Below are 25,872 nucleotides of genomic sequence, written 5' to 3' on the forward strand. Positions count from 1 at the left end.
ATTCATTCACCATTTCATCCCAGCGGACTATCTTGGTCCCCGTTCATCGGGAATCCATAAGATATATATGTATATCTGTGCATGCACAACACACGTAGCGTCTCTTTCACAGACAAGACATGTCGAGTCCACGCGATCCAGTCGCGATCGTGGGACCGCTGCAAAAGACCACCATTACAGTCATTGTTTCACCGTGACCGGATATGACGACCGAGGGTTGATCGGGGAGAGGGGCCACATGGTTTTGTTCTGGTAATTTTTTTCTGCGAACTAGATGACATTAGCGGTCATCGCTGCTGGGTCGTAGGTCCTCTCCCATCTTCCCTGGTGTCCATAACACGATGCTCAGCCATTCAGACGGCGCTCTGACACACCTCTCGAGCACACTGGTTCGAGACGAGGGTGGCGGCCGGTACCGTTCAGTCGCAGGTGTCCTGTGCCCACGGAGACCAGTCCTGATAGGTCGAGGGCTGCAGGTGTGTCTGCTGTACCGCCAGTCCCGGATGTACGAGGCCCATCTGATGGTGATGGTGATGGTGGTGATGATGATGGTGGTACTGCTGATGACCCGGCGGTGGCGGCGAATAGGGATCCCCACCGACGGCGACGTCCGCAACGTCTACCTGGGACGGTACGACGGCGGGCGTCGGCTGCGGGGAGGCTTGTACCTTCTTCGGGCGACCGACCGGGTTGCCGCCTCATTCGCGGCTCCTTCGAGGCCGACCGACCTTACCTTTTCTGACGGGCGCGCCACCGTTACCGGCCGCCGCCGCGGCGGCTGCGACAGCCACGCTCGAGGACTTGACGATTTTGTGCCAGTCCGTCTCGCAGACCGGTGATCCCGACAGTAGGTAGTACCTGGTCGAAACAGAATGAAAATTGATTAGATTTTTGAGGGGACTGATGGCAATAATAGGAGAGAATAGGGGGGGGGGGGTAATGACGGTCAGTATTGTTACAGTAAAGGCTCCATGAGAGTTGATTAGGAAGTTCTTCGTGAGAGTTTCTTAATTATCCCCACCACTGGGAGAGCAGTGGAATCTGAGGTGCACCGTGAAAGTTCTGTAGCGTTCCCGAGTTTCAAACTCTTATCGAGCCTTTACTGTAATGGGAAATTAAATGTCTAAGGCGTGCAATTTTGATGTTTAGGGTAACGTGACATTTTCTGCTGCACGTCTAGACGGAGTAGGTAAATTTTTGCTACGCAATTCGAGAATAGCAAGCGTTTTTTGTTTTTACGAATGAAAAACGACTAGTAAATGCCCAAATTACTGCCAGTGTCCCTAATGCTGTTACTAAACTTATTTTACTTAATAAAAATGGAGCATATGAAGAAGTTGTACAGAATATTGTATTATTAAATTGGGATTCTGATTTACATGAAAACAAAAAAATATATGTAGGTACTTGTATGTATCTGGTATTTAAGAATTAATGGTGACAAATGAAAGTGCAATTTAAGATGACGGGGAAATAATACTAGAATTGTAATTTTACTATTCAACTTATATCTAGTGTACAAAGTGAACTGTTAACGTACATAATAATTACTTTAGTTTTTAAGGTGACAGTTATAGGGACACTGGGATTGCTCGCAGATTTTAATTATAGATTAATTCGTCATGTTTAATGTATGAAACTATTTCTTTTTAATGAAAAAGATGACAAATAATATTATCTTCCAAAGTGAAATGATCTTTATGTTGAACAACACGTAAAATGATTAACTGAAGTTACGCTACAATCTTAAGGTGGTAGTAATTTTCACATCTACTCTAAATTCAGTATCTGAAGTTTAATTTATGAACATCAAATGGTCTGTCCATGTTACAGTTGCTTTTAAAAGACTCTAATTTTAAAGAATATACAAAGAAAGACGTAATAAGATCCTATTGGTACGACAACGAACCGAGGTTCTTCAAATTGATTCTATTGTCGACTCAATTTGTAGATCCCCTATCACTGTCGATTCTGTCAGATTAAATTTGGAATTCGAGAATTGCCGTAAACACGATTCACGAACAAAGAAAAAGGATTCGCAACGTCGAACAAAGTCCCATAATCAATCGGTAACGCGATTCCGTCGATGCGACAGGATATATACGGAGATCGATGCCCATAAACAAGTTTGCTTCATTACAGACCCGGAATAATTGTTTCCCTCCTCCTTTATTACAAAATCCCCAATTGTAGCCCCCGCACCAATTAACCGCCGGCGGCACGCCTCTTTTCGAACCCTTTAATTGCCGCATTTCCTCTCTCGTACCACTGGATTCCCTTTTGCATCCCCGGCCGATTCAACCGATTTCCCTCGTATCGAAACTCCCCTCCGCCTCTGTCCGCGAAACAACTCTGTTTTCCCCTTCTCTTGGAACCAAAGATACTCGAGACATTTTTTTCAATTGCGTGTACTCGTGTGTAACATGCACAATCATTGAAAACGATACTAATAAGGTCGTAAAATCGATCGAATATTCTAGCTATAAATTCTAAAGAAATTCGAATCATTTCGAATACGTACATGTGACAAACAATTCGAATCACTTCAACACTTATGATCATAAAATATGATTCGAAACTTGAAACACTTGAAAGTCTCGATGATTCAATACTTAAACTCTTGGAAGTCTCAAGAAATTTTGGATGATAATGCTTGATTAGTCTTGAGTGTTTAGGCCCTGAAAGTTTCGGAAGTTTCGGTAAGTCCTGAAAGCTTGGTGAATATTCAGTGTCCTGTCAAAGCATTCAAAAAGCATCAGATTTCGTAGATGCTGAATATTCACCAAGCTTGCAAGACCTATTGAAACTTTAATGACTGGTATTAAGACTCTTGATTTGCTTGACTCTTTCTTCACTCTTCAATTTATCAAACATCAAGGCATCAGTTTATCAAGCATCAAGACTTTCTTGATTGACTTATCAAGACATCAATTTATCAGACATCAAGATTTTCTTGATTGACTTATCAAGATTTCAATTTATCAAACATCGATTCTTTCTTGATTGACTTATCGATGCTTCAACTTACCAGGTATCAAGACCTTCAAGAGTTTCAAGCACCGAAACATATTCGACGCGATTCGAATTTTGCATTGTATTGAAAAACTATGAATCACATCGAAATCGAATCGAAATTGAACATTTAAATTTACAACATTACCACATCGTTTGCGTGGTCTATAGTAATCTATACGAAACAGTCGTGGTATACTAGCTTATTAGATCGCGATCATGATCTTACCTGTCGCCGGAGACGAGTTGACTGCCGCATTTACTGCATGTAAAGCATTTCTGGTGAAACACCGATCCGCCCGCCCTCATCACCAGCTCGCTGGCAGGTATCGCGTTGCTGCAGCCCGCGCAGGCACCGCTGCTTCCGAACATCCTGAAACAATTACGAATACCATGGATTAATTAGTCTGCATACATCATTCCCGTGATATTGTCGTCGTGGAATACAAAGAAATAACATCGACCAAAACGTGTTCATTCCTCTGTTCGATTGCTACTTCATTATATTTAAATAATATTATATTTTAAACCCTTGCCCTATAACATTGTCTCAGACTCGTGTTGACAATTTTAAAGTTGATTCAATAAAGAAGAATATTATTCGATTTTCTTTGAGTCGAAGTGAAATGCAACGTTGCTGGCATTAATATTAAATTTTACAGTAAAAATACAGTTGCGATAACTACAGAAGTTTCTGGGAAACTAACGACAACAATGTAATTCTGGAGCCTGCAGACGTCAAGAAAATCGTAGGGCAAGGGGTTAATTATATTTAAAATTTATTTGAATGCTTGTAACTTATAAAATCATTTACAAGGGAGGTGGGTGGGGGTAAAGTCGTTTTTCGAGAAGAAGAATCATCAAACACGATTAAATTGATTTGAAATTAGAGAATTAAATATTCGTTCGGGTTAATGTGCGAGTCTTGTAAACGATAAGATCTACAGCGAAATATTAATAATCGGACGGTATTAATCCGCGGAAATAAATTATTCCCGGTTTTATCGATGGTTCGTCGCATTATATACATATATAGCAGGGCAGCTGGTATATTCTAATGAGTCCAGATTTATGTCAGGCGCGTATTATGAATTCGTTAATGTTGACTGAAAGCTTGTATCACCGCAAAAACGTAAATGGACGTGTATGCTAAACAGATATTAAATATATATTATCCGCATTATCGGGCACCGCCGATAAAGCAGCTTCCATCCCCCTCCTACCTACCTACCCCTCGAAAGTGATGTGTTTATTAACCTGTCCGATCGATATACCGGTACTTGTTATGACTCATTGAGAGGGTGTACCGTATTTTCGCGGATGTCACCTAACCGTGTGTGCGTGTGTGTGTTTCGAGTATATTAAAATTTTACAGTTGAATATTATTCCGGATAATTGCGTAAAATAGTATATACTTAACGAATGAAACGCTGACTTAATAATACACTCGCGGCCGCGAATCGGGACGCATCATCCGTCCATTTGCAACTTTATAAATATGCAACCAGGGGGAGGAGTGGCAGGTGCAACCTGTTCGGTGAAACACGTTTTTTGTTTTTCATCCGATTCGCTAATCGGTATACGTCTGGTTATAACGTCTCTTCATAAATCGTGTTGTGGACAGAACGTATTAAAATGGATTGAAATGGCCGTCGTCCAACTGATTCTCGGTGGATCTTGGATGGTGACATTCGCACCGTCTTACGAGCGGCCCAGAATCAAAATTCATCGGTTGGTGGAGCTCAAGCAACGATAAATTTTTAATCTTATAGTTTTATTGTGGTACAAGTATACAAATGAATAAATTACTAATATCGAAAAAGATTTCTAATGATTTTTCGGGTATTTTTGTCCCCTATTTTTCATTGAGATTAAAGAAGGTGTTGAGAAGAACAATAATGCATGGGAACCAATCTTCCATAATAATAAGTTTGTTGCGAGTGTTTTTCGAGAATAAAAGAAATCTCATTTTTACCATTTAAACTGCTAAGTTTTGATTCTGCAATAATGAATAGCAAATATTTACTTAATATTCAGCAATCAGTCAGTATATATTTCTATCGATAAATTGTTTTCGTTACAATTCGCGAAACCACCCCTCGAAATTTCGACCCGAGCGTACTACCTCGAAAACCACAGGAAATACATGAAAACTTCTAATGAACGAGGTTCGCGGTCTTTTACGTAGAATAATACGGCGCTAACAAATTATCCAAAATATAATTTGTTTATAACAAAAAACTTCGAGGGATGGTTTCACCCCTTAAAGTCGCGTCTCAGTCGATAAAAAAAAAATACGTGTCCCTTACTTTTTACTGCTCAACAGACATACAAAGTTTCATCAAAATCGAAGCTGAACACTTCCGTGCCTTAAGTAGCTATCGATGCATTTCTTCCGATAAAAGTTACGAGTAAAAGTATCGATACCTTGACGGTATCAGTTGCACTTAATGCAGCCATCGTAACACCATCGAACAGAAAGACACCGTGTAGTGCACACTGTTGACAACGTTCCAAAAAGAACTCGCCGGAACAAGATCCATAAAACTGGACCGGGTCTGCGCTATTAATCCTTATACATACATACAAATACATCAGAGGGGGGATGGTGGTAACGAAACGACTCCGTGAGGTGAGACACGTTTACGTGTGTGTGAAAAGGGGGTCGTCGGAAAGCCCTATAGCGGATGGAGCGAGAAAGGCGACCAATTACTGGGCGAGCAGCGACGGAGGGCTCGGAGAGGATGACATTCTCGGGAGCGGTTTCAGTACGACGACGACGACGGCGGCGAGCCCGGAGAGCGATAGACACGAGGCGTTTCCAATTAAATCTTGCACCGGTCTCGTCGCGCAAACACTTTCTAACTAAATGAGGTTAGGCCAGTAACAGAGGAAGCCCCCGTTGCGGCGGCCGCGTAGAATCCTATATTCAAACCGGGGACACGGGGGTGTGTGTACTCCTTTCTTCTTTTCTCCCTTATTATGCCCAGACCGTAACCGGGTGGTGCCCCCACCGCCATCGTCGTCGTTTCCAGCTGCTTTAAACGAGCACCTCTGCGCCGCCACCGATTATAATAAGGCGTCGCGTATAATTGTCGCGGCGTCTTCGCCAGGTAACACGCGTACACACGCAACCCCGACGCACACACCTGTCCTCTTCCTCCTACTTTTACCTTCCTAAACGGTCTCCGAGTCTAGCCGCGGGACAGAGAAAAAAAGAAAACGAACGGAAAGAAATAACAAACAGCACAAACGGACCACGATGTATGAAGAAGTTCGCGGGGCTTTCAACCGACGAGGACGACGACTTCATTTTTCCGTTGCGTTTTCGTATGAAATATTACGCTCGTGTTACGGTGACACGAGAATGTACTGTGGGTTTTAATAGTCTGTAATACACTGCGCGGTGTAAACGTAAAAGCACCTTAAACGTTTCAATTTTTATGTATTCTGGTTAACATAAAAATGAATCTAGTATGCCATGTTTGAGGTTCTTCAATGTTTCTTTAGAAAAGGATAGATTGTGTTCACTTGAGAAAAGTGGTTCGTTTTTATTTTAATAACAATATGTAAGGATTGAAAATTTTAGGGTGGTTTTGTAGTTGTGCCACGCTGTGTATCGGATGAGATTTCTTTTCGATGGTGGTTAGATTTATTATTTTCGGTGGTTTGTCATTCACGATTGTGGGTCAGTGTTAACCCACTGACGACCGTGTGTTTTTAACACTTTAATTATTGGATAACGATTTGAGGAAATATTGCACTAGATATATTGAACTATCGCTCAGAATTTACCAAAAAAACTGATCGGACCCCACTATAGAAATTAATGGTAGTTGCGTCCATGGGCGTAGCATGGCACGTAGCCCCCTCGCCCTTACAGGGAAAAAAGTGTCCTTGGCTCTACCCTAAAAGAAACGAATTGGACCCCCCCCCCTTCAAAAAAGAAAAATTAATACTATATATGCAAAAATAAATCTAAAATCCACTTAACCTAAAATTATAAAATTTGCCTTAAAATAAATTTGGCCCTCTCCCCGACTGCTAACCTGGCTTGATGTTTTCTTTTTTGCATATACGTGCATATTCTTTTCCCTTGCGTACTGTAGCTGACGTTAAACGTGTTCAGAGATGTATAACGACCTTGAACTGAACTTTAAATCCTAAAATTAATATTCCTAAATACACTATTTAGTTTTCTTTTTAGATTAAGAAACATCCTCTCTTCCAACTCGAATTTCCTCGAAACACAACCCGCTCTGGGCGAACAATCGCGAATCATACTTCCACGGAGAACAATTTCCCTCGTTTCTCAGTGAACCGACCCAACGACGTGCCACCCTATCCTTTCAGTTTTTCAGGAACGCTCGAAGGGCGCGCGAACCTGCGTCAAAAAGACGACTACGATGTCAGAAAGGGTGGATTAACGTAAGGAGAGACACTACGAACTTTCATCCATCGAGAACAATGATTCGTTACTACTGCAAAACGCATTATGAACGTCTGCAGAAGATCGAATGAACCGGAAGACTCAGCACATCGGACTGAGTTTCGAATTCTAGAATGGTTTTCGCGCCCGTTCTCTGTCTCCTTGAACACGAAACGGAATGAGACCAGTGGACCTCAGAGGCGGTATCTCGAGAGATGCCCGAATAATCGGCTTTGTAAAATTTTCTTCCCCACCCCCCATCCAGTTTAAAGCTTTATAGGTTCCTATAATCTTTAAATGTATGCTTCCTCCCCGGAACGCGAAAATGTATGCGCGCGCAAGACGCCTGCGCGTCGTGGTGATTGCGACTGTGTGTCATTAAAATTCCACGCTTTATGATCAGCAGTCTTTTCTGAAATGGTTATTAATAGTCTCGTGACTCGTAGCAATTAAAAAAAATAATCAATGTAAATATTTGGGTAGCGCGCGTGTGAACGGTAGGAACGTCCAGAAACTCTCTCGACGCACGATCGCGCCCGATGAAAAATCAGGTTATATTCTGTCCTCGAATTAATCGGGCGAATTGTCCATCGTGACTAGAAAAATAAAAATCACTTTCGTTTCCCAGATATATATGTCTTCCATTGTTTGGAGACTCTCATGCCGCCATTTGTATTTCCCGCCGACGATATATCGCGGGAATTCCGTGAACATTGACAAAGAACGAATTGGAATCGGTTAAAAAAATCGAACCTAATCACACAAATATATTGTCTATTAAACTACCTAGCAAGAAATTAGTAATCAAAGGCATGCAAACTTCCAAAACATAACGAAATATGAATTATCGAACGTTTTATATTACGAAATCTAAAAGAGAAGTGAGCTCAGTCGTTCAGATCCGCCATTTTGAACGCAGTTTCTCTTCAGTGTATCCTCGATTATTGTCCCAGCATGGAAATCCTTCCAGCATAATTAGCCGCATCATCAATATGGAATCCTTCGCGAAAAAGCACGTCGGTCAGAGCCGGTGTTGTGTTTATCGTCGATGCGTCGAGGATGCTAGAGAGCTTTTTCCCGTATTGGCAGAACTGACAACCGAGCGGAGGCCATCTTTTCGCTTCTGCCCGCCTCCCTCAACCTCCTCCGATATCCCCGGGATTAGTTAAAATGTATTCGCCACGGTCAAATTAATATCCATCCATTAGCATTATGCGCGCCGCTATCTCGGGCCAATTTCCTGGAATGTTCGCGTCAGGTGTTCGATTACGGCCCACGTTGTGGAGGGGGGAGGGGGGCGATCTTAACATTTTAGTCGTTCCCCCTTGACATTGCGGATCTCCCTTGGCCGCGGACGCATCAATACCGCGGGCTTATATCTTCGTTAATGGCGGCTAATGTTTGCCGAGCGTTGTCAGCGGTATACCGGTGCCTCGTAAAGTCCGCTGTTTATACCGCAATTAGCCAATGTAACGATACACGTAGGTATGTCGAATCGAGGCGCGACCCGTTGGCCTTACACACGATCCCACGGGGACGTGTTTCGGGTGAGTCTTCACTAACGGGATCGACGAACCCGCCCCCCCCCCCCCCTCCGCCAAGCAATTAATTCGTTTGGACTTATCGATCCACAGAACGGACGATTCCGTTAAACCGACTAGCTGTAGGTAGTTAATCCAGGATGATACCGAATCGATACTGTCGATACCAGCCCGTGGATTACGATACCGGGTCGAATAGTATCAAACGTAAACGATACCGTCTGATACTTCTACGAAAATATCGATACCATCTGATAGTTCTTCGAAAATATCGATACCCGTTCGATACTTCTTCGAAACTATCGATATACGTTTAATACTTTGTAAACTTCGATACGATGACAGAATTATTTATACGGGGACCGTAATTTTTTTATTGCGACAGTCCGATTCAACCCTTAATTAGAAGACAATGATTATTTGCGACACTTTTAATAAACAACTGAACCTTATTTCTCCATTACCGTTACGGAAATAGTGTGTCACTCTTAAGCTGCGTCCCTATTACGCCGATCGGCCTATTTTGTGTCCCCATTATGCCACGCGGCCTGTTGGGCATAATGGGGACGCAGCTTTAGGTGCTCTCAGTCGAAGGTACCTACTGAAAATTAGAGCTTGAAAATGTATCCACCAAGATGTGATAGTGAAATAAAAATTCAGACTCGTCTCTGTAATTGAGAGTTAACCTGTGTTCTATGAATTTTCGAAGTTTAAAATAAGATGTCATTAGAAACGCAAACAGAATAATTCCCTCTGAGAAACGACACTTTAGCCCGTGTCGTTCACTCGATAGGTCAATGTTGGTTCCGATTCAGGCATAGATAACGAGCAAGTCATACTCTTTAATTAAACGGTTTTACTTGCTGAGGTATCGTGGTTGATTGATGCCGTCTTAAGGTACTTGCACTGGAACGGCTTCGTCGTGAAACGCGTTCGATTTTAATGAGGTAAAAAAGGTAAATCGTTAAATTGCATAGGAGTATGTAATTAAGCCCCCGAAGACGATCAATCTTTCGTGTATTCTATTGAAGATAAGTAAAAACTCGCTGCGGAAATGAGGACCAATTTTTTCCCGCGTTTAATTCACACTTTTAAACACCCTATACATGTATATATGTGCAACTGAACACAATTAACTTTTTAGTCATTATTTCCGATTTCCTACGCGATTCGTTTAATTTGTCTATGGTGATCGATAAACTCTTTCACGGACCTTAAACTCCAACCCGTCTAGTTTTTCTTCGACCAGAAATGATACAATTTCACTCTTCGTTCAACATTCGATTTTTACAACGAAACCCAATTACATTTATCGACGACACAAAACACCGGCGAGAGAACCTTTCCTTCTTTCTCTTTCCAACGGTTCGAGACGGCGTCGGCTCTATTCCGACCGGATTATTTATGCCCGGACGAACAGGGAAGTGAAAATGAGAAAGCGTGCAAGGAGAAAATGAAACAAAGTTCTTGCGTATGGAATATGGCCTCGGGAGAGTGGTTTGTGCGTTTAATTGCATCAGGTACAGCGACAGGGGCCCAGGTTTGCATACAGTCGGAGATCCACGATCGAGGAGAGAACGAAGAAAAGAAGAGGGGTGGGGGAGGGGGTAAAAACTAACGGAGGGGAAGACGGATACTGAAATCTTGACACGGTTGACTTTGCTCCTTCTCCCCCTTCTTCCGTGTTTTCTTTTTAACCCTCTTACATAGAGTGGAGTAAGATGTTCGTGTCAAGAATTAAACAACTTCAATACAGAATGCAGAAAGACTCGAGGGAACTTTTTATTTTGTCTCTAAAGAAGAATGTGAATGAAGAATTCGATACCAAAGTATTGCATAAGAAGTATCGAAAAGTATCGTATTTGTAGGTTTTCGGTACCAATGTTCGATACTTATACTTCTTGACAGCGATACCAAAACCGATACAAGTGCAATATTCGTTTGATACTTCGGGAAGGTATCGATACCCTGTTCGATACTTTACGAAATTCTCGATACATATTTGATGTTTCACCGAAATACTGATGTCTGTCTGATAGTACTTCGAAAGTATCGATACGACGGGTACTACAAAAATGTCGTACATATTTCCAAGATCGATCGTATACCTCAAAATAACGAAATCATGGAAGCAATACAAAATTTTCTCGTGATTAACCATCTTCACGACTCTCTTTCGTCTAATCGATGCGATGTAACTTCTTTGGTGTCTATAATTTCTGAAGGTATCGACTGGGTATCGCAAGGTATCGATATTTTCGTAGAAGCGTCAAACAGGTATCATAATCTTCGGTCTGGAATCGATACTCTTGATTCGATTATCATTTCGATCACTAACTATGCAGTCTACTCGATCATCAAAAACGTCCGTTCTTTAAACGATACACGCAACGGGGGTTAATAATTCGCGATAAAAGAAACACCTGTGATCGTTTTATGGGAACGGCGCATTATGCATTGTCGAAACGGACTTTTTTTTTCTCCCGGGCGGTGAGCAAAGCAAAACGCCTTGCTGAGCAAATTTTCTCCGGAATGTGAAAGGCCTCCCACATTTATATCCGCGCGTGTGTTTGTGTGCGCGCGCGCGCGTAAACCGTTCTACCTTTGAGGCGGACAGGTAAATACACGGCGCAACGATATTGTCCTGTGGAAACCAAAGAAAATCAAAGAAAGTAGCTGAAGTTATCGCGGTCCATGTCGATTTTTCGATAGATTCGAGAGAGATTAATTTAGATGGCATGGGTTCGTTGATTCTTTTTCGCGATGATTGATACATATTTTGTTGAGAACATATGATCGTCCGTTTGAGATTTCACTGGAGAACAAGTGTCTCGAGTGTATATCCGACTGTTTTTTTTTTAAATAAAATTGGAGTACCGATAAGTGAACCACTATTTTAAAAAAATTATGATACACTTGAGATTTCACTGGAGAAGAAGTATCTCGAGTGTATATCCGAATGTTTTTTTTTTTTAAATAAAATTGGAGTACCGATAAGTGAACCACTATTTTAAAAAAATTATGATACGATATATTCTGAGTTGAAAATATTTCCCTAATTTTGCACTCGGTAACAATGTTGCAGGGTGTTTAAGAAATCATTACGAATGTAAATGAAACCGTGAAAATCCTTGATTTTCATACAGACGAATACCAATTTGCGATATAGTTGCGCAGATTTCCCCAGTAACGTACGAGCAAACTCAGCTTCCGCTAGGGGAAAAAGTGGCCTAGGAAAATGACCCCCAACCACTTAATAAATTTATTTCTGGTATTGAAATAAATGTTAAAGCAAAAAATTAATTTGAAATAAACTTCAGTAATTCCTGAAATCAAGTGCTAGGTGACCCTACGCCAATTTTTCCCTAGCGGAGGTCGAGTTTGCACGTCAGTGTACATTCCTCACAACAACCTCGGCTTCCACTAGGAGAAAAAGTAACGTAGGGAAACAGCCACCTATCACTTTGTAAATTTATTTCAGGTACTGAAACAAATGTTAAATCGAATATTAATTTAGCATACATTTCAGTAATTCCAAATACCAAATGGTAGGAGGCCCTTTCCTTACGTTACTTTTTCCTCTAGTGGAAGCCGAGTTTGCACGTCAGTGTACATTCCTCAGAACAATCTCGTTCGGTATGATATTTCCGTTATTAGTACCATCGTTCAGGTTAAAACGAATGGTAAATTCGGTCCCGATTCAGTGAAACGACGACGCACCCGAGCATTTTCCATCTCGTACACCCGGAACACGTGGTTCTGGGGCTCTCTACTCTCTCTCTCCCGGTGCATGCAAGATCGTATCCGTTCAAGCGTAACGACTTGGTCACAGATACTGCACCTGTATGCACGCGCAGCGCCGCATACCGCGAGATACTTTATCGGACAGAATATATAGGCCGGCTACAGGTTGGCTCAGAAACGGGGAACGTGGAGACGAAAGGGGATCAAACCTGTTGATCGCGTTGACGCTCGAAATTCGACGACTTACGTGAATGGGGAAAAATGTCTTACGATTTTCTTCCGTCGATGGAATATTAATGTTGCAATTTGGTTGCATTTGGCGATGGAAGGAACCGTGACTGGGTGGACGAGCAACCTTTTCATCGACTCTTCGACGAATTTCGATTAACACTTTGACTGCCACGTCACCTAAATATGGATGACGCGTATATTGCAAACAAGCTGGATTATTTAAAGACTGTTACAAAATTTTTGCGCAAAATTAATATCGCAGTAGATTAACAGCCTCTGTTAACTAAACTCATATTTTTGAGGATTTATGACTTTAAAAAACAAATATAGTGTGTCTGACTACGCACGGCCTTTTTCACTGTGGCTGTCAAAGTATTAATTGTTGTTCATGACCTAATCTCTTAAATATGTGTTATACTCTGTAGTGTTATATCAAGTGATACATTAAAATATCGAAAACATAGTACTAACACAAATGAAATTACGATTTTGTAATTAGTTGATGAACACGAATATTATTCATGAAATTTTTCATCACGAAAAGATAGGTTAAGAATGACATATAGTTACAAGTTTTATTGTTGGTTATATAGTTGGTATAATACTGGTTACACTACTGATCGAGTTAATCGTTGATGAAAGTTAATCGATGTTGTTCGAAGTGACCCTAAAGGCTCTAATTCAGGGTTGAGTCCCCTCACGCGCCTACTTCCACGTCCAATCCTACTTTTGCGCCGTGTGCCTCCGTATCGTTCATCAACGAACCACATTGCCTACGGAGGAGTCGAATCACATTAAGATTATATTAACCAGCGGCAAGTTACCGTTGAATCTCATTCCGTCGCCTTGCACACGTAGAATCGATGAACGAAGAAACACCTATCCCACATGTAAATTTTATGTTACCTGAAACTGGTACTAGGAAGACATATCTCATACATTACACTTCGATATTTTCATTACAGGAACAGAAATACCATCGAAGTCAACTTTCTTATAATCAATCTTCTGAATCCCCCCAATAATTATTTCCATCCTCTTATAGAACAAAATACTATCCACCATAATATTTATAAACAATTATCATACAGCCTTTCTCCACGCGTCGGTGAACGAAAGAGACCATGGAAGTCGAGGAGGCGAGAGCTCGTGACGAGGGAGGAGATAACTAAAAGCCCAGACGAAACAGACGGCAAGGCAACGGGAGCAAAACGAAACCGTAAATATCGCGATAGAGGAAACGAAGGCCGCGAAGCGCAGGAGTAAAATTGTCTGCAATTTCTGACAGCCTTCAAAACGGCCCGCACACACGCCTGTATGTATGCATATGTATGTATATATCGATCAAGTGCAAGGGAACAGAGAGAAAAAGAGAGAAAGTGAGAGAGCACGAAAGGTTGCTAGGACGGATCGGATTGGATTCGAGGTTTCTCGTTATTAATTTAATTACCGTTTGACAGTTCCATAATTAAATTGCTAATTTATCTGTCCAGGATCTGGCCGATCGCGCGCGGGTGCGAGCGCGCGCCAGGCAACTCGATGATTGCTCGCGGAATGACGTTTCAATTCTTCCTCCAATTTTCTTCCTTTTTTTCCCCCTCTTCCTAACCAGTCGACTCTCCCTCTCTCTTTCACTGATGTTGTTTTCTCTCTCACACTGAGGATCACCGTTGCGCGCCTTTTTCGCGTTGTTTCTCGTCCGAGGCTCGTTCGACCGGTGATCGTTATAAACACGCCGATTTGTTTCGACGAAGAAACATAGAGAAGAAAGTATTATGTTATTGAAAAAATTGAAATTAAAAATAACAAAGTACATTTTTATCTTTTATTCGTTATTCGATAGTTTTTATTTAGATAATGAATTTGCCCATCTCATCCTGTACACCTATCCGTTAATCATTGTGAATTTATCTCGAACAAAAATATAATTTCTCATCGATATTCCCTCCAACCAGAGATGGGCAAATTCGTTATCGAAATAAAACATGTCGAATAACGAATAAAAGGTAAAAGTGTACTTCGCCATTTTTAATTTAAAACATAATATTTTCTTCTCGAATGAGTAGACATTTGACAAACAATTATTTAATCTCATTAACTGTTTTCACGAATAAAATTGTGCACAACTATGCCTCCAACTTCATCGATATCGCCTGAAGCATAACACACAGAAAAAAAAATGAGTTTATTCCCTCGAAACGAAAAGGGGCACGTGAAATCGCCATAACGTACCGTGTACGTAACTGCTTTCTGCCCAGAACTGTTTAATCATGCCCCCATTACATGCCCAATCGCGTTTTCATCGGATTCAATTCGCCGAGGGCCCCGCAACACGCAGAAGAAGTCGCCGATCGGGAAGCGATCCGAGGCACCGTAAACGTTATTATCCGATATCGCGTCGCCGCGTCTTTCGATTCCGACAAATACACACGCGACGACGTGGTCCGTTCCTCTAACGGGGCCGGCAATTTCCGGGGACCGTTATAACGCCACGTGAGAATCGGTCGATCGGTTGGTCGAAACGCGATTAATTATATCGAGGAGCTCGGGAAAAGGCGTGGAATGCTGATCGAACGCCACTAAGAAGATCCACCTAAGCTACTCGATGTATTCGTTCGGTAACGCCTCGTTACTAATGTGACGAATCTTACGATTCGGTTAATGCGCGACGATTTGAGATCGTTGATGGGAATCGTTTGTGATTTTAGCGGATGCGCATAACGGTGCGAACAATGGGAATCTGACGTAGAATGCAATTTTCGGTGACAGAGGTAAAAGAAAGAGGTAGAGATCATGTAACGGTTTGGGTATTTGTATTTGTTATATATCTTTTGTATATGTGATAGTGCAATAGGTTTTGGGTTACCAGAAAAAAATTGGTACATTGTGTTTTTGTTACACCTAGGGAAACGAATTGGAATTGTCTTGGGAATTCTTGTTAGAAATGTTATTCAATAGTATTCTCTATAAATCTCTATAAATCTCATTGCAATTTCCGGCTCATTGTATATCCACTATATCAGTGCATCGCTCTTGACGACAGACAGAAGGAGATAGCATCCTAATGATTCTGGAAATATCTGTAGACCGCGGTTTTTGTTGATCTTTTAACCCTGGAACGCAACCTTGGAGTTACCGTCGACCCCGCAAAATTTGAATCTTGTCTACAGACGTGAAAATAAACATTAAAACATTCAGAAATTCTTAACCTTCCCTTTATTTATTTCTTAACAGAAATCACACTTTGCAGTTATTATTTTCTAAGACGTTTAAAGAAGAATTAACACTAGAACTACAAACGATAAACGCATAACCATGAATTTTGTGGGAACAAAATCTTGCCAACACAAAACTCGCATAGAAATTTAATTGCTAGCTACTATATTTCCATCGAGACAAGGTTCGCCGTAACCTAAAATTAGAATCCCAACGGAACAGAAGGGAAAATCTAACGAGAAACATCATAAATCTGCAAGGGTCTCGAATGAATCTCGAATAAGTAAATGTTTACCGTATAATTAATGAAACACACGGCGATAAAACCGACGCGACAGAAGTAAAAATTGTTGACAGGACATTTATAACTAGACACACACCGTCGATCTGTCCATCCCACCCCGGAAAAACGATCCGGGGTTAACGAAGACACGGGGGCAGATTGATTAATGGAAAATACACGAGTCTCGGGGAAATTCATTCGGGCGTGAGCCTCGTATCAAGGTTAAATACAGATTCTATACGGAGCGAAGGGACGAGGAACGTTTAATAATTTTAACGAGCAAAGTTCAGATGTGCGCGCGCGCGCGCGTGGCTTACTTAAGGAAGTAATTGGTGATTACAGCCGGCGGGTCGATCTTTAACGAGCAATCCGCGCTATTTCTAATTAGTTGATTTCACTAATAATAACGCGAAACGCTTCGTACCGCTCCACCCCCTCCGCCCCTATCCTAGCACTCGTTGGAAACCCGCCTATTCGACGCAACACCCAGCAGCGTCATTCGTCCTGACGCATAGTGGTATAGAACGCCTATTTAGAAGTTCAGAAGCTTAATTTGGGTGTAAAAATCGGAATTTCAAAACCGAACTTGGTAAGCATGTATTTAATGTTCATATTTACTAAACAAAAATATAAAATTAATAAGTAGGGTCATTTAATAATAATTTGGATTAACAGAACTTGTGATTGACAATGATAACTCTGTACAAAAAGGAAGTTTTTATTTTGTTTATGAAAAAATTATTATTAAAAAACATTACTTATTAATTTTCTATGTTTTCAATAAATATGAAGATTAAATATATGCTTACCAAGTTTGCTTCCGAAATTCCCATTTTTACACCCAAATTAAGCTCCTGAACTCCTAAATAGGCGTTCTGTACCACTGTGCGATGCACGGAATTTATTTCTTTTAAGAGTAAACTATTTTATTACAGATTTTAACCTAGTAGACTGTCTAAATGATATTGTCGTTTGAAAAAAATGTTTATATGTCCTATAGTTTTGTAGATATTAAACATACACCACGTGTGTACATTGGGACTCAAGTATCGCATGAAGGGAGCACAAATGAAAGAACGTGAAAAAATTCAAATTTATAAGGAAAATACATAAACATAGAAATATAAACACCTTTCGGAGAACTTGGCATCCCTTTTTAAACCTAAGTAGTGGGGGTGAGATTCTGGAGTCTCTTCTATATTAGAAAGAGATAGCAAGTCCTCCGAAAGTAACCCGTGTCTTTCTAAAGTTTGGACGCCGGCCAAGCCTGACACGCAGTCTATATTTCTATGTCTATGGGAAAATATGGATCTGCAAGACACTAAGGCTGTAATTGTACGAAACAGTTTCTTTCCCCTTGAAGACACAAGTGCACTTTACACTTCCTGCGGTGAATCTTTAAACGGCCAGGACATTTTAGGAACTTGCAGCGACTTGGAGGTCCAACATTAAGACAAATGGTCAATATCGTATTGTATTCCTTCGGCAGAGTGTGTTTGAATTACCGAAACATTCATCCTCATCGAAGTATCGGCGTAGAAACTTCGTGTACACAAACGTGACCACCAGGTCTGAAAGGGTTAATTATTTCCGATACGGTGTCAATCTCGCCGTTGTTAACGACAATTACCGGAACGGTTTGTCGCGGGTCGCTAATTAATACGATCGATTTACATACATGGAACGATCGGCGGGGAAAAAAGGATCGATCGACAGGGGGTGTGTATTTGCGCGCGAGAATCCAGGCCACGGGAACAAAGCTCATAAATTAGGAGCACCGGGTCGTTGGCGCTTTAAATAACTGATGATGTTGGTTGGGGAGATGGCTTGCGAATCCAGGAAGCCGCTGGGAATAGTTTAGAATCTTGCGGAATTTCTAGGGCCTTGTGCCTAGGGGATGAGGAGATCAAGCGCGAGTGTATTTCACCTGGCTTTAGGTATTTCATCTGTAATATTATGTTTGTTAATATTGACGGTTTATTAAGACCTGTCCTGTCCTCAATTCTCTGTGGTTCTGGTGGCTGTCGTTCTGCGTGAAATAGGAGTTTAGTATTTATGTTTCATTCTACAGGATGGTTAATAAAAATGGGGGTGAGTTTCACGTGGGGCGGTTTCTCCATGCCAGACTGAGACGAAAATCAAGAATGACGAAATTGCGTTCGAGGCTTCGTTCACGAGTTATTAATTGTTGAAAATACGGACGAAATACGTGTGACGCGATGGGGTGTTCTACTTGGGAGCCGCGTTTTTTAACTGCTTAAAGAATTAGTTATTTTCAATAATTAATAACTCGAAAATGAAACCATGAACACCATTTCGTCATTCTTGATTTTCGTCTTAGTTTGGCTGCATTAGGTGTACTCCTTTTATTTACGAAAAACCAAAATAAAGTCTGGTCTTGGAAATATTCCCCATTATTTTCTACAGATTTTGAACGAAAACAAAATGCAGAAAGGTATTTTAAATTATTTCAACTGTGTTACCGGTTTACCAACAAAAACAAAGAAATGCTGGATTACTTATTGGTATGGCTAATAGATATTGGAACGTTGCTCCGAGGATATAATAAACAAAATTGGTAATCTCATCTCAGATTGTTCCAGTTCTTTCCTAAACGTAATCTATTCCGTGCTGCCCCCCTTCGCCTCCCTAAATCGGAGCGATTGTACGATCCGTAATAGCCGTAATTACGCCGAAGCCGGGGCCCCATCTGCCACGCAAGACAATTAATAATCTAATCAGACGGGAGTGATTAACACGTTAGACACGGACAAATGCCGAGCGGAGGAACGGCCCCGAGATGAAAAGGCGCCGTGCCAGGGAGCCTCTTTGTACGTCTCGACGGCTAACCGAGAGCCCGAGATCGCTTCCCAAGGAAATCGATTGCTCCGAGAGAAAGCACGTTGAAAATCCCGAATCTAATTTCCAAAACTTGATTCACACAAGAAAACCAATTAGATACAACTTTTCGTGGCAGCAAAAAAAAAAAGATAAAATAGAATTCTCATTGTACATCAAATGGATACTTTGTCCGATTATATACACGTGTTATATATAAAAGAATAGATCTATTCTGAACTTGTAGTATTTATTATCTACTAGAAATTGTTAAACGACCTCTTTCGGACCAAGACCGTTGTAGGAACGCGAAATTCTAAGCACCAAAGTCTCAGAAATACTAATATTAAGTTCAACCGTGTAGTTCCTCACCCGCTTTAATTATCCTTTCATAAAATCTCATCGACTCTCGCCCTCGTTCATCCAAATCCATCCTACGGAAGTTTGAGCGTAATACAGTCTCGAGGTGAATCACAATAGCAAAAAGGGGACAAACGAGGCGAGAATTTAAGTCTTACCAAAACGTGAATAGAATTTTCGCTAGGAAACGGTTCGTCCGCATTGAATCGTTCCTTTCTCCCTTTTGATCCTTTCGCGCAACACAACTCTGCCAGAACTAATGGAAAAATCTATGAAAATTCCCACGGAGCCACTAAGCATGGAGAATTATTCGTTTCGAGTCGTTCTACCATTCGCGCGTTCTATCAAGATCTCACGGAACCGATTTCGACACGATCCTCTATTTGTTGGTTGGCCTGGCTGGCCATTCCGGCGTTTAATTAGGAGTCGAAAGAAATAGGAAAAAGCATAATAACGGCAGAATCGAGAGACGGTGAAAGCAAAAAGGTGGCACGCGGAGGACGATGGGAACGATGGGCGAACGATGGAAGATGTGGCCAACGAAGATTTTTATGCGCGATCCCAAGCGGTCGGGCCCACGGTCTGTGTAATTTCTTCTACTCGTTCTAGCCGATCGACGCGACGGTCGGGGCCTCTCTAATTAGTAATTAAGGAGAAATCGAAAATGGAGCGATTCGGTCAAGCGGCTCGCATCTCCTCGCTCATTACGCCGCAAAGGACGGGACGCGGCGGCGGCCTTACCGATCCTGCCGGTCAAACGTCCGACAGAGAGAACACGGCTCTCGATAAGGTCGGAGCAATTAAAAGTTGCCACGTCGATTTCGTTCGTACCAGGCGCTTTCGAACCACCCACTTTGATTAGGATTTTACTTGATACGGGAAACGATAAATATCCGGAAGAATTCGGATCGTTCAGCTGTCGAAACGGTGCTTGATATACAATTTTGTGCGACGTATCGAAAGGATACGAAACGTTGGAGATTCAGATTTGTCTGATACGAGTACTGCCTTCTTTAGTTAAAATGTCCGTAATAACAAATGATCGTTTTTCAAGATTTTTCGGAACATTTGAAGCCCCATACGTTTTAGTTAAAGCTAGAATACTTAGGGCCTTAGAAGCAGCCTTGTTTATTTCTCCTAAGTGGGTTTCAAATGACTTTGACCGTTTATATTGTTGTATGTAAGATTAAATAAATTAGGTAGTCCTAAGGTATGACTAGACTGCGGATTTTATACATTTATAGCCTATAGGTCTATGTGAAATACAATGGAGGACGAAACTTTCGTCAGATGCAACGAATTTTCTTTTTTTCTTTGAACCCAATAAGGAAGAAAGAAGAAAGAAATTTCTACTTTTATTTTTGTCTTGATGAACAACCTTCTAAAATTTGAATTTGCTTGAAAATCCGCAGTCTAGTTATGACTTATGTATATGTTTCAATTATTTATGTTCAAGGTACGTGTAAAAAAGTAAAATAAAAATGATTTAAATCGTTTTCTATGTATATGTATATGTTTCAATTATTTATGTTCAAGGTACGTGTAAAAAAGTAAAATAAAAATGATTTAAATCGTTTTCTATATTAAAATGTTCTATGACGAAAAACAAGGAGGAAACAAGGAAAATTATGAAACCTGATTTTTCTCGGATGTCTGAATATGTCGGTTAGAACAATTGAGCTAATGAGGGCAGACTAATAGAACTATTAGATCGGTGCATAATAAATGTAATTTCTGAATTCCAGAGCTTCAACGATTACGACTTATCGCGACTTAAAACTTTAACATATTCGCTACCATCGTATGTTTTCGAAAACGTTCGTTACATACCACTTTATAAACAGAGATAATAATAACATAAAGTACAGGTGAATATTGCAAAATACTTGCTTCGATCAAATGAAGTTTGCTGATATAGAAATTGGAGCGTCCACGCATGTGCGACGCTTGGTAGGAAACGTTGTATTTTATGCAGCTTTGAATGTTCCATCTGAATATATATTAAACACTAAATTAAAAAATATAAAACATTCAAAAATAATAAAAATAAAACAAAGAGAAAGAATAGTAACTTTTTAGTCCGCCATTGTACAAGCGAAGAAATTCGTTAATTTATCGTTCCGTGTATTTTTCACCAAGCTGTCCCTTTCACCAACGTGACAGAAATAGAAAAGCACGTTCATTTCCGGTGTAGTTCTAATGTTAACACGAGTAATCTGTATGTACAATTGAAAGTCTTGTTTCTATTTCAAGATGGCAATGGTGGCCGAGAAAAATCACAGAGCTTTCTCCTCCACGGTTCCGTTTTGTCGCGTATAAAAACGACGACGCTAATAACCATTATGTAAATATAACGCCAAAGTGAAATCATATTTCGGGCGAAAATGACTGAACGACATCGAGCGCGCGCGCGACTTTATCCATATTGTATCCACGCGTATGTTATACTATTACGGGCAATTTGAGCTTCCTATTATTACTGGCACGTTCGCCGTGTAATAATATGGCATTAAATCAAATTGCACCGCTGGGACACACCGGTGCGTTTCCTGCAAAAAGTCCCTTTTCTAATTGAAATTTGATTGCATCTGCTGAGAGAGAAAGAGAGAAAGAAGGGGGGAACGTATTTAATTAAGTGCCTCTGAAATGGGGGCTCTCTTCCATCTACGCGTGAAATTCCTCCATTGTGTTATTAAACAGCCTTACGATTAAGGAACACTCTTTTTCACGATTATCCTTTTATCCTCCTCCCCCATGGGGACACATTCATCGCTGAAATTGAAATCGTGCTGTTGATCGGCATCGCGAGAAATTACGCGATCTAGGCTTGTGTAACCTTTATCGCTGGAGCAATTCTAAACACGAAATTGAAAGGAGATAAATACGGAGATATTAAGAGTGAAACGAATAAAACATGACATAAAAAATATAGAGGGTGAAATTTGTATACAATTCGTGCTCGTTCTAAAATAACAAGCCTCTAGATATGGAACGATGTCAAAATTTAAAAAACGAAAAGATATGAATGCATGGCTAAAAACGATGAAATACAATATTTGTAGGATAATATGAGAAAGGAATAATGAAATTTTTAATCGTTCGATCGTAATGTACGAAGGAAGGGGTTTCTTCGAACGTCGCAAAAGTTTTGCGCGAATTCGAACAAACCGATGAATATTTCATGTTCCCCTTTCCCCGTTTAGGGATCGAGAAAATTGAATAGCGAATTATTACATTCCATAGTGGGGAAAATGAGTACCCCCGCTTTCAATGACGGCCGACCTGGGCGCTGGGCGGGGGCTGCGTGTAAAAGGAGGGGAGGCCCGGAGGGGGTTGAGTTAGAACGTAATTCCAATTAATTCGGGCAGACTGTCTGCGGCAACTATTCAGCCCCGTTATATACAGGATGTTTCGAAAATTACGTAAGAAAATTAGTCGAATATCTTGACAGGCATAAATTCATGGACTTCCTTAGCTTTTGTGATACAATCTTCGGGATTTCTAATGGGAATACACCTGTTCGTTACTAATCCTTTTGAGACGGATTTTTTGCTTGTTTGACGAGGAACTTGATAATATAATGGTACGGGTTATACATATACTTAAATATGAAAAACAACGTAAGTTAAGAAATGGTTTTGAAAATGGAGTAGTATATGTATATGTAGTAATAAGAAGTTAGTTTTTGAATGAGGAAGGTCACTCGAGATCTGTAATTTACAACTTTCTCGAAATTTATAACACTTGGGTTATAGTTATAAATATATGTTCCTTTTGTAAATAAAAGCAAGTTTACTTGGAATGTTAGATGTAGTAGATTTGAATTTGTGCTGTACAATCGAGAGTAAAACCTACATTTTCTTCGGAGAGACCGAAATTCCGTGAATCTTCATTCCCGAAGAGTTCTTTAATCGTGCCTCGATTTTTGTAAACGTTTCGCTCAGTAATCAGAGAATCTACTTGAGTGGCTTCATCGATAAAGAAGATTGCAGTGTTCTGGATGCTCCGTCGGTCTATAATATTCAAGCGTTCGATAAAACTGTTAACTTGGCTCAATCGCGTTCCTTAATTGTCCGGAAACTCGATCCCCTAATTCCGTCGAGCACCCCTTGTGGAACGACGATGAAACAAATCGCGACGAGACGACAACGATTTCTATAAATACACGTTCCCTCTCGATTCGATTTATTGGCCCGAGTTACGCGCAAAACACTTTGGCTTCTTACCCAGAAACTCTTTATAATTCTTCGATACTCGGTGGGGGGGGGGGGGGGAATTTCTGTTCTGTTCTCTTAATCTTCTTTCTTCAGCGTAATTGGCAAATGGTATTTGTTATAGCGTTCCTTCTATCACAATAATCAGGCCTGAAGGTTACACTCAGGATAGCAATTCGCTATATAGTGCTTGAAGAAGCGATCTTACAAAGGGGGAACACCACACAGTAGAAGAATCTTGTTATAATACTTGCAGCAAATCAATAGCGTTCAATCAAGAAACACCCAAAAATCACAGATTGTACTCTTGAAGAAACTACCTCACCGTTAACCATAGATCACTAAACTACCCTGTGACTTACGTTTATTACTAACCATTCGCGAAAACCACAACCGTAAGAAGAAAAATATTATTTTTATCAAAATTATTATAAACCCACGTTATAAATATTTATAATAGACTTGAGAATAATGAAAAACTATTCCAACCTTGACACATGATAACCTTGACGGCACGGTGCCAATTTTTGACAATCCCCAATTCGAAATCTTAATCGTTCCCCAACATAATCCACGATGAAAGAGGCTCACCTGATACTTGCACGCAAATCTCACTATATCAGCACGTATTCTTTAACTCCCCGTTTTCACGAACGGGCTCTGTTCGACCTTACCGGCGGATCAGGTAAAATCGCGTCGGTAACGAAGAGGCACAAGTCCCAGGTATGACCGCGGCGAAACATCGGGGAACACTGGTTGCAACAGTCGCGCGGCTATTCATTAAACGTAACGTGGACCGTGTCCCGTAACGAGTATAACGGTCGTACCCTATAAAATCCAGAGGGTGGGGGGTCGGTTGGCAAATTGGAGAAGTCCGTAGAGGCGGTAAACCCGTGCCCCTCTACCGACCCCTGGGTTCCGTGAACTCGGATTTTTAATCGCGCGAAGTACTAACGAATCTATTTAGACGCCGTGGCGCACGGTGGAGAGGGATGGGACCGGCGGTGGGCTCAGTCCCGGGCAATCCTCCTCATCCTCTACCTCCACTCTGGTCTCTCGCTCGATACAGGGATCTTGGATAAACGGACAAACGAACCAAATAATTACGCTAATTAAAGCCGCCCAATTTGCGCTTTAGACAATTAAAGTGGCGAGGGTAAGGTGGTCTAACTCATTAACAGCCCGCCGGCGCAGCCCCCTTGCCGTGTGTGCTCTGCATGCACACAGCCACGTACACGTGCGCGCGTGAGCTCACCATTGGGAATGCGTGTGTGTGTGTGTGTGTGTGTGTGTGTGTGTGTGTGTGTGTGTGTGTGTGTGAATGCGTTCATTTCCAACGCGCCCGCGCGTTTCCATGTTTCCCTCTTATTCCCTCTTGTTAGCGACTGGGGCTGCTGATCTCGCCACCCCTGTCGCGTTTCCAGCTCCGAGGAAAGGGAGGAACAGACGGACGGACGGATGGATGGAACAGTGGTGACCGAAGGGGGGAGGGGAGATGGAGGGGGTGAGCCAAGTTGTTTCGTACATGCCGTGAAACAAGAGAACCCGTACCAGAGAGAGACTTTGTCGGGTTTAGTATATTTCGCGGGAGATCTTTCTGATTCTTTATGCACAGTCCAGCGTGATATGGTCGCGTGAAGTATGGAGGAACGAATTTGGGTCGTGGGAGAGAAAGTATATAACTTACTTTGATTTTAGAGACATGAATGAATTGTATGTTTCTTGTTTGGTTAGGAATTGCAGTACTCCGACGGCTGGTCTATGAATATGTACTTTAGAGATTTGTACGTGTATGAGTTAAGTAATTGATCATTGTCCTTCAGAAGTGGCTGGATCTCTTTAACCCCTTGGGTACGTTTTACGACTGAGACTCGTCGTGCACTTGTTTTGCCTAAGTGCACAATGAGTCTAACTCGTTATTAAAGTTGAGAAAATATTTAACATATCTATTGTTGTTCACTTCAGAGTAGTTTGTATCTGTTGTAGAAAAAAATTAAATCTGTT

At 41.2% G+C, this 25,872-nt stretch overlaps 1 protein-coding gene across 1 annotated transcript in view; it reads right to left on the reverse strand.

Annotated features, from left to right (window-relative positions):
- Nucleotides 1–483: 483 nt before the first annotated feature.
- LOC107188398 (LIM/homeobox protein Lhx9) overlaps nucleotides 484–25,872 on the reverse strand; it is a 95,171-nt gene continuing 69,782 nt past the window's right edge. The window contains exons 3-4 of the mRNA XM_015576682.1: nucleotides 3,242–3,385; nucleotides 484–858 (exon numbers count right to left, since the gene is read on the reverse strand). Coding sequence (XP_015432168.1) covers nucleotides 699–858; nucleotides 3,242–3,385 — 304 coding nt within the window. The 3' untranslated portion in view covers nucleotides 484–698. The remainder of the gene's footprint in view (nucleotides 859–3,241; nucleotides 3,386–25,872) is intronic.

Source organism: Dufourea novaeangliae, unplaced genomic scaffold, assembly GCF_001272555.1.
Source record: "Dufourea novaeangliae isolate 0120121106 unplaced genomic scaffold, ASM127255v1 scaffold124, whole genome shotgun sequence".
NCBI classification, from domain to species: Eukaryota; Metazoa; Arthropoda; class Insecta; order Hymenoptera; family Halictidae; genus Dufourea; species Dufourea novaeangliae.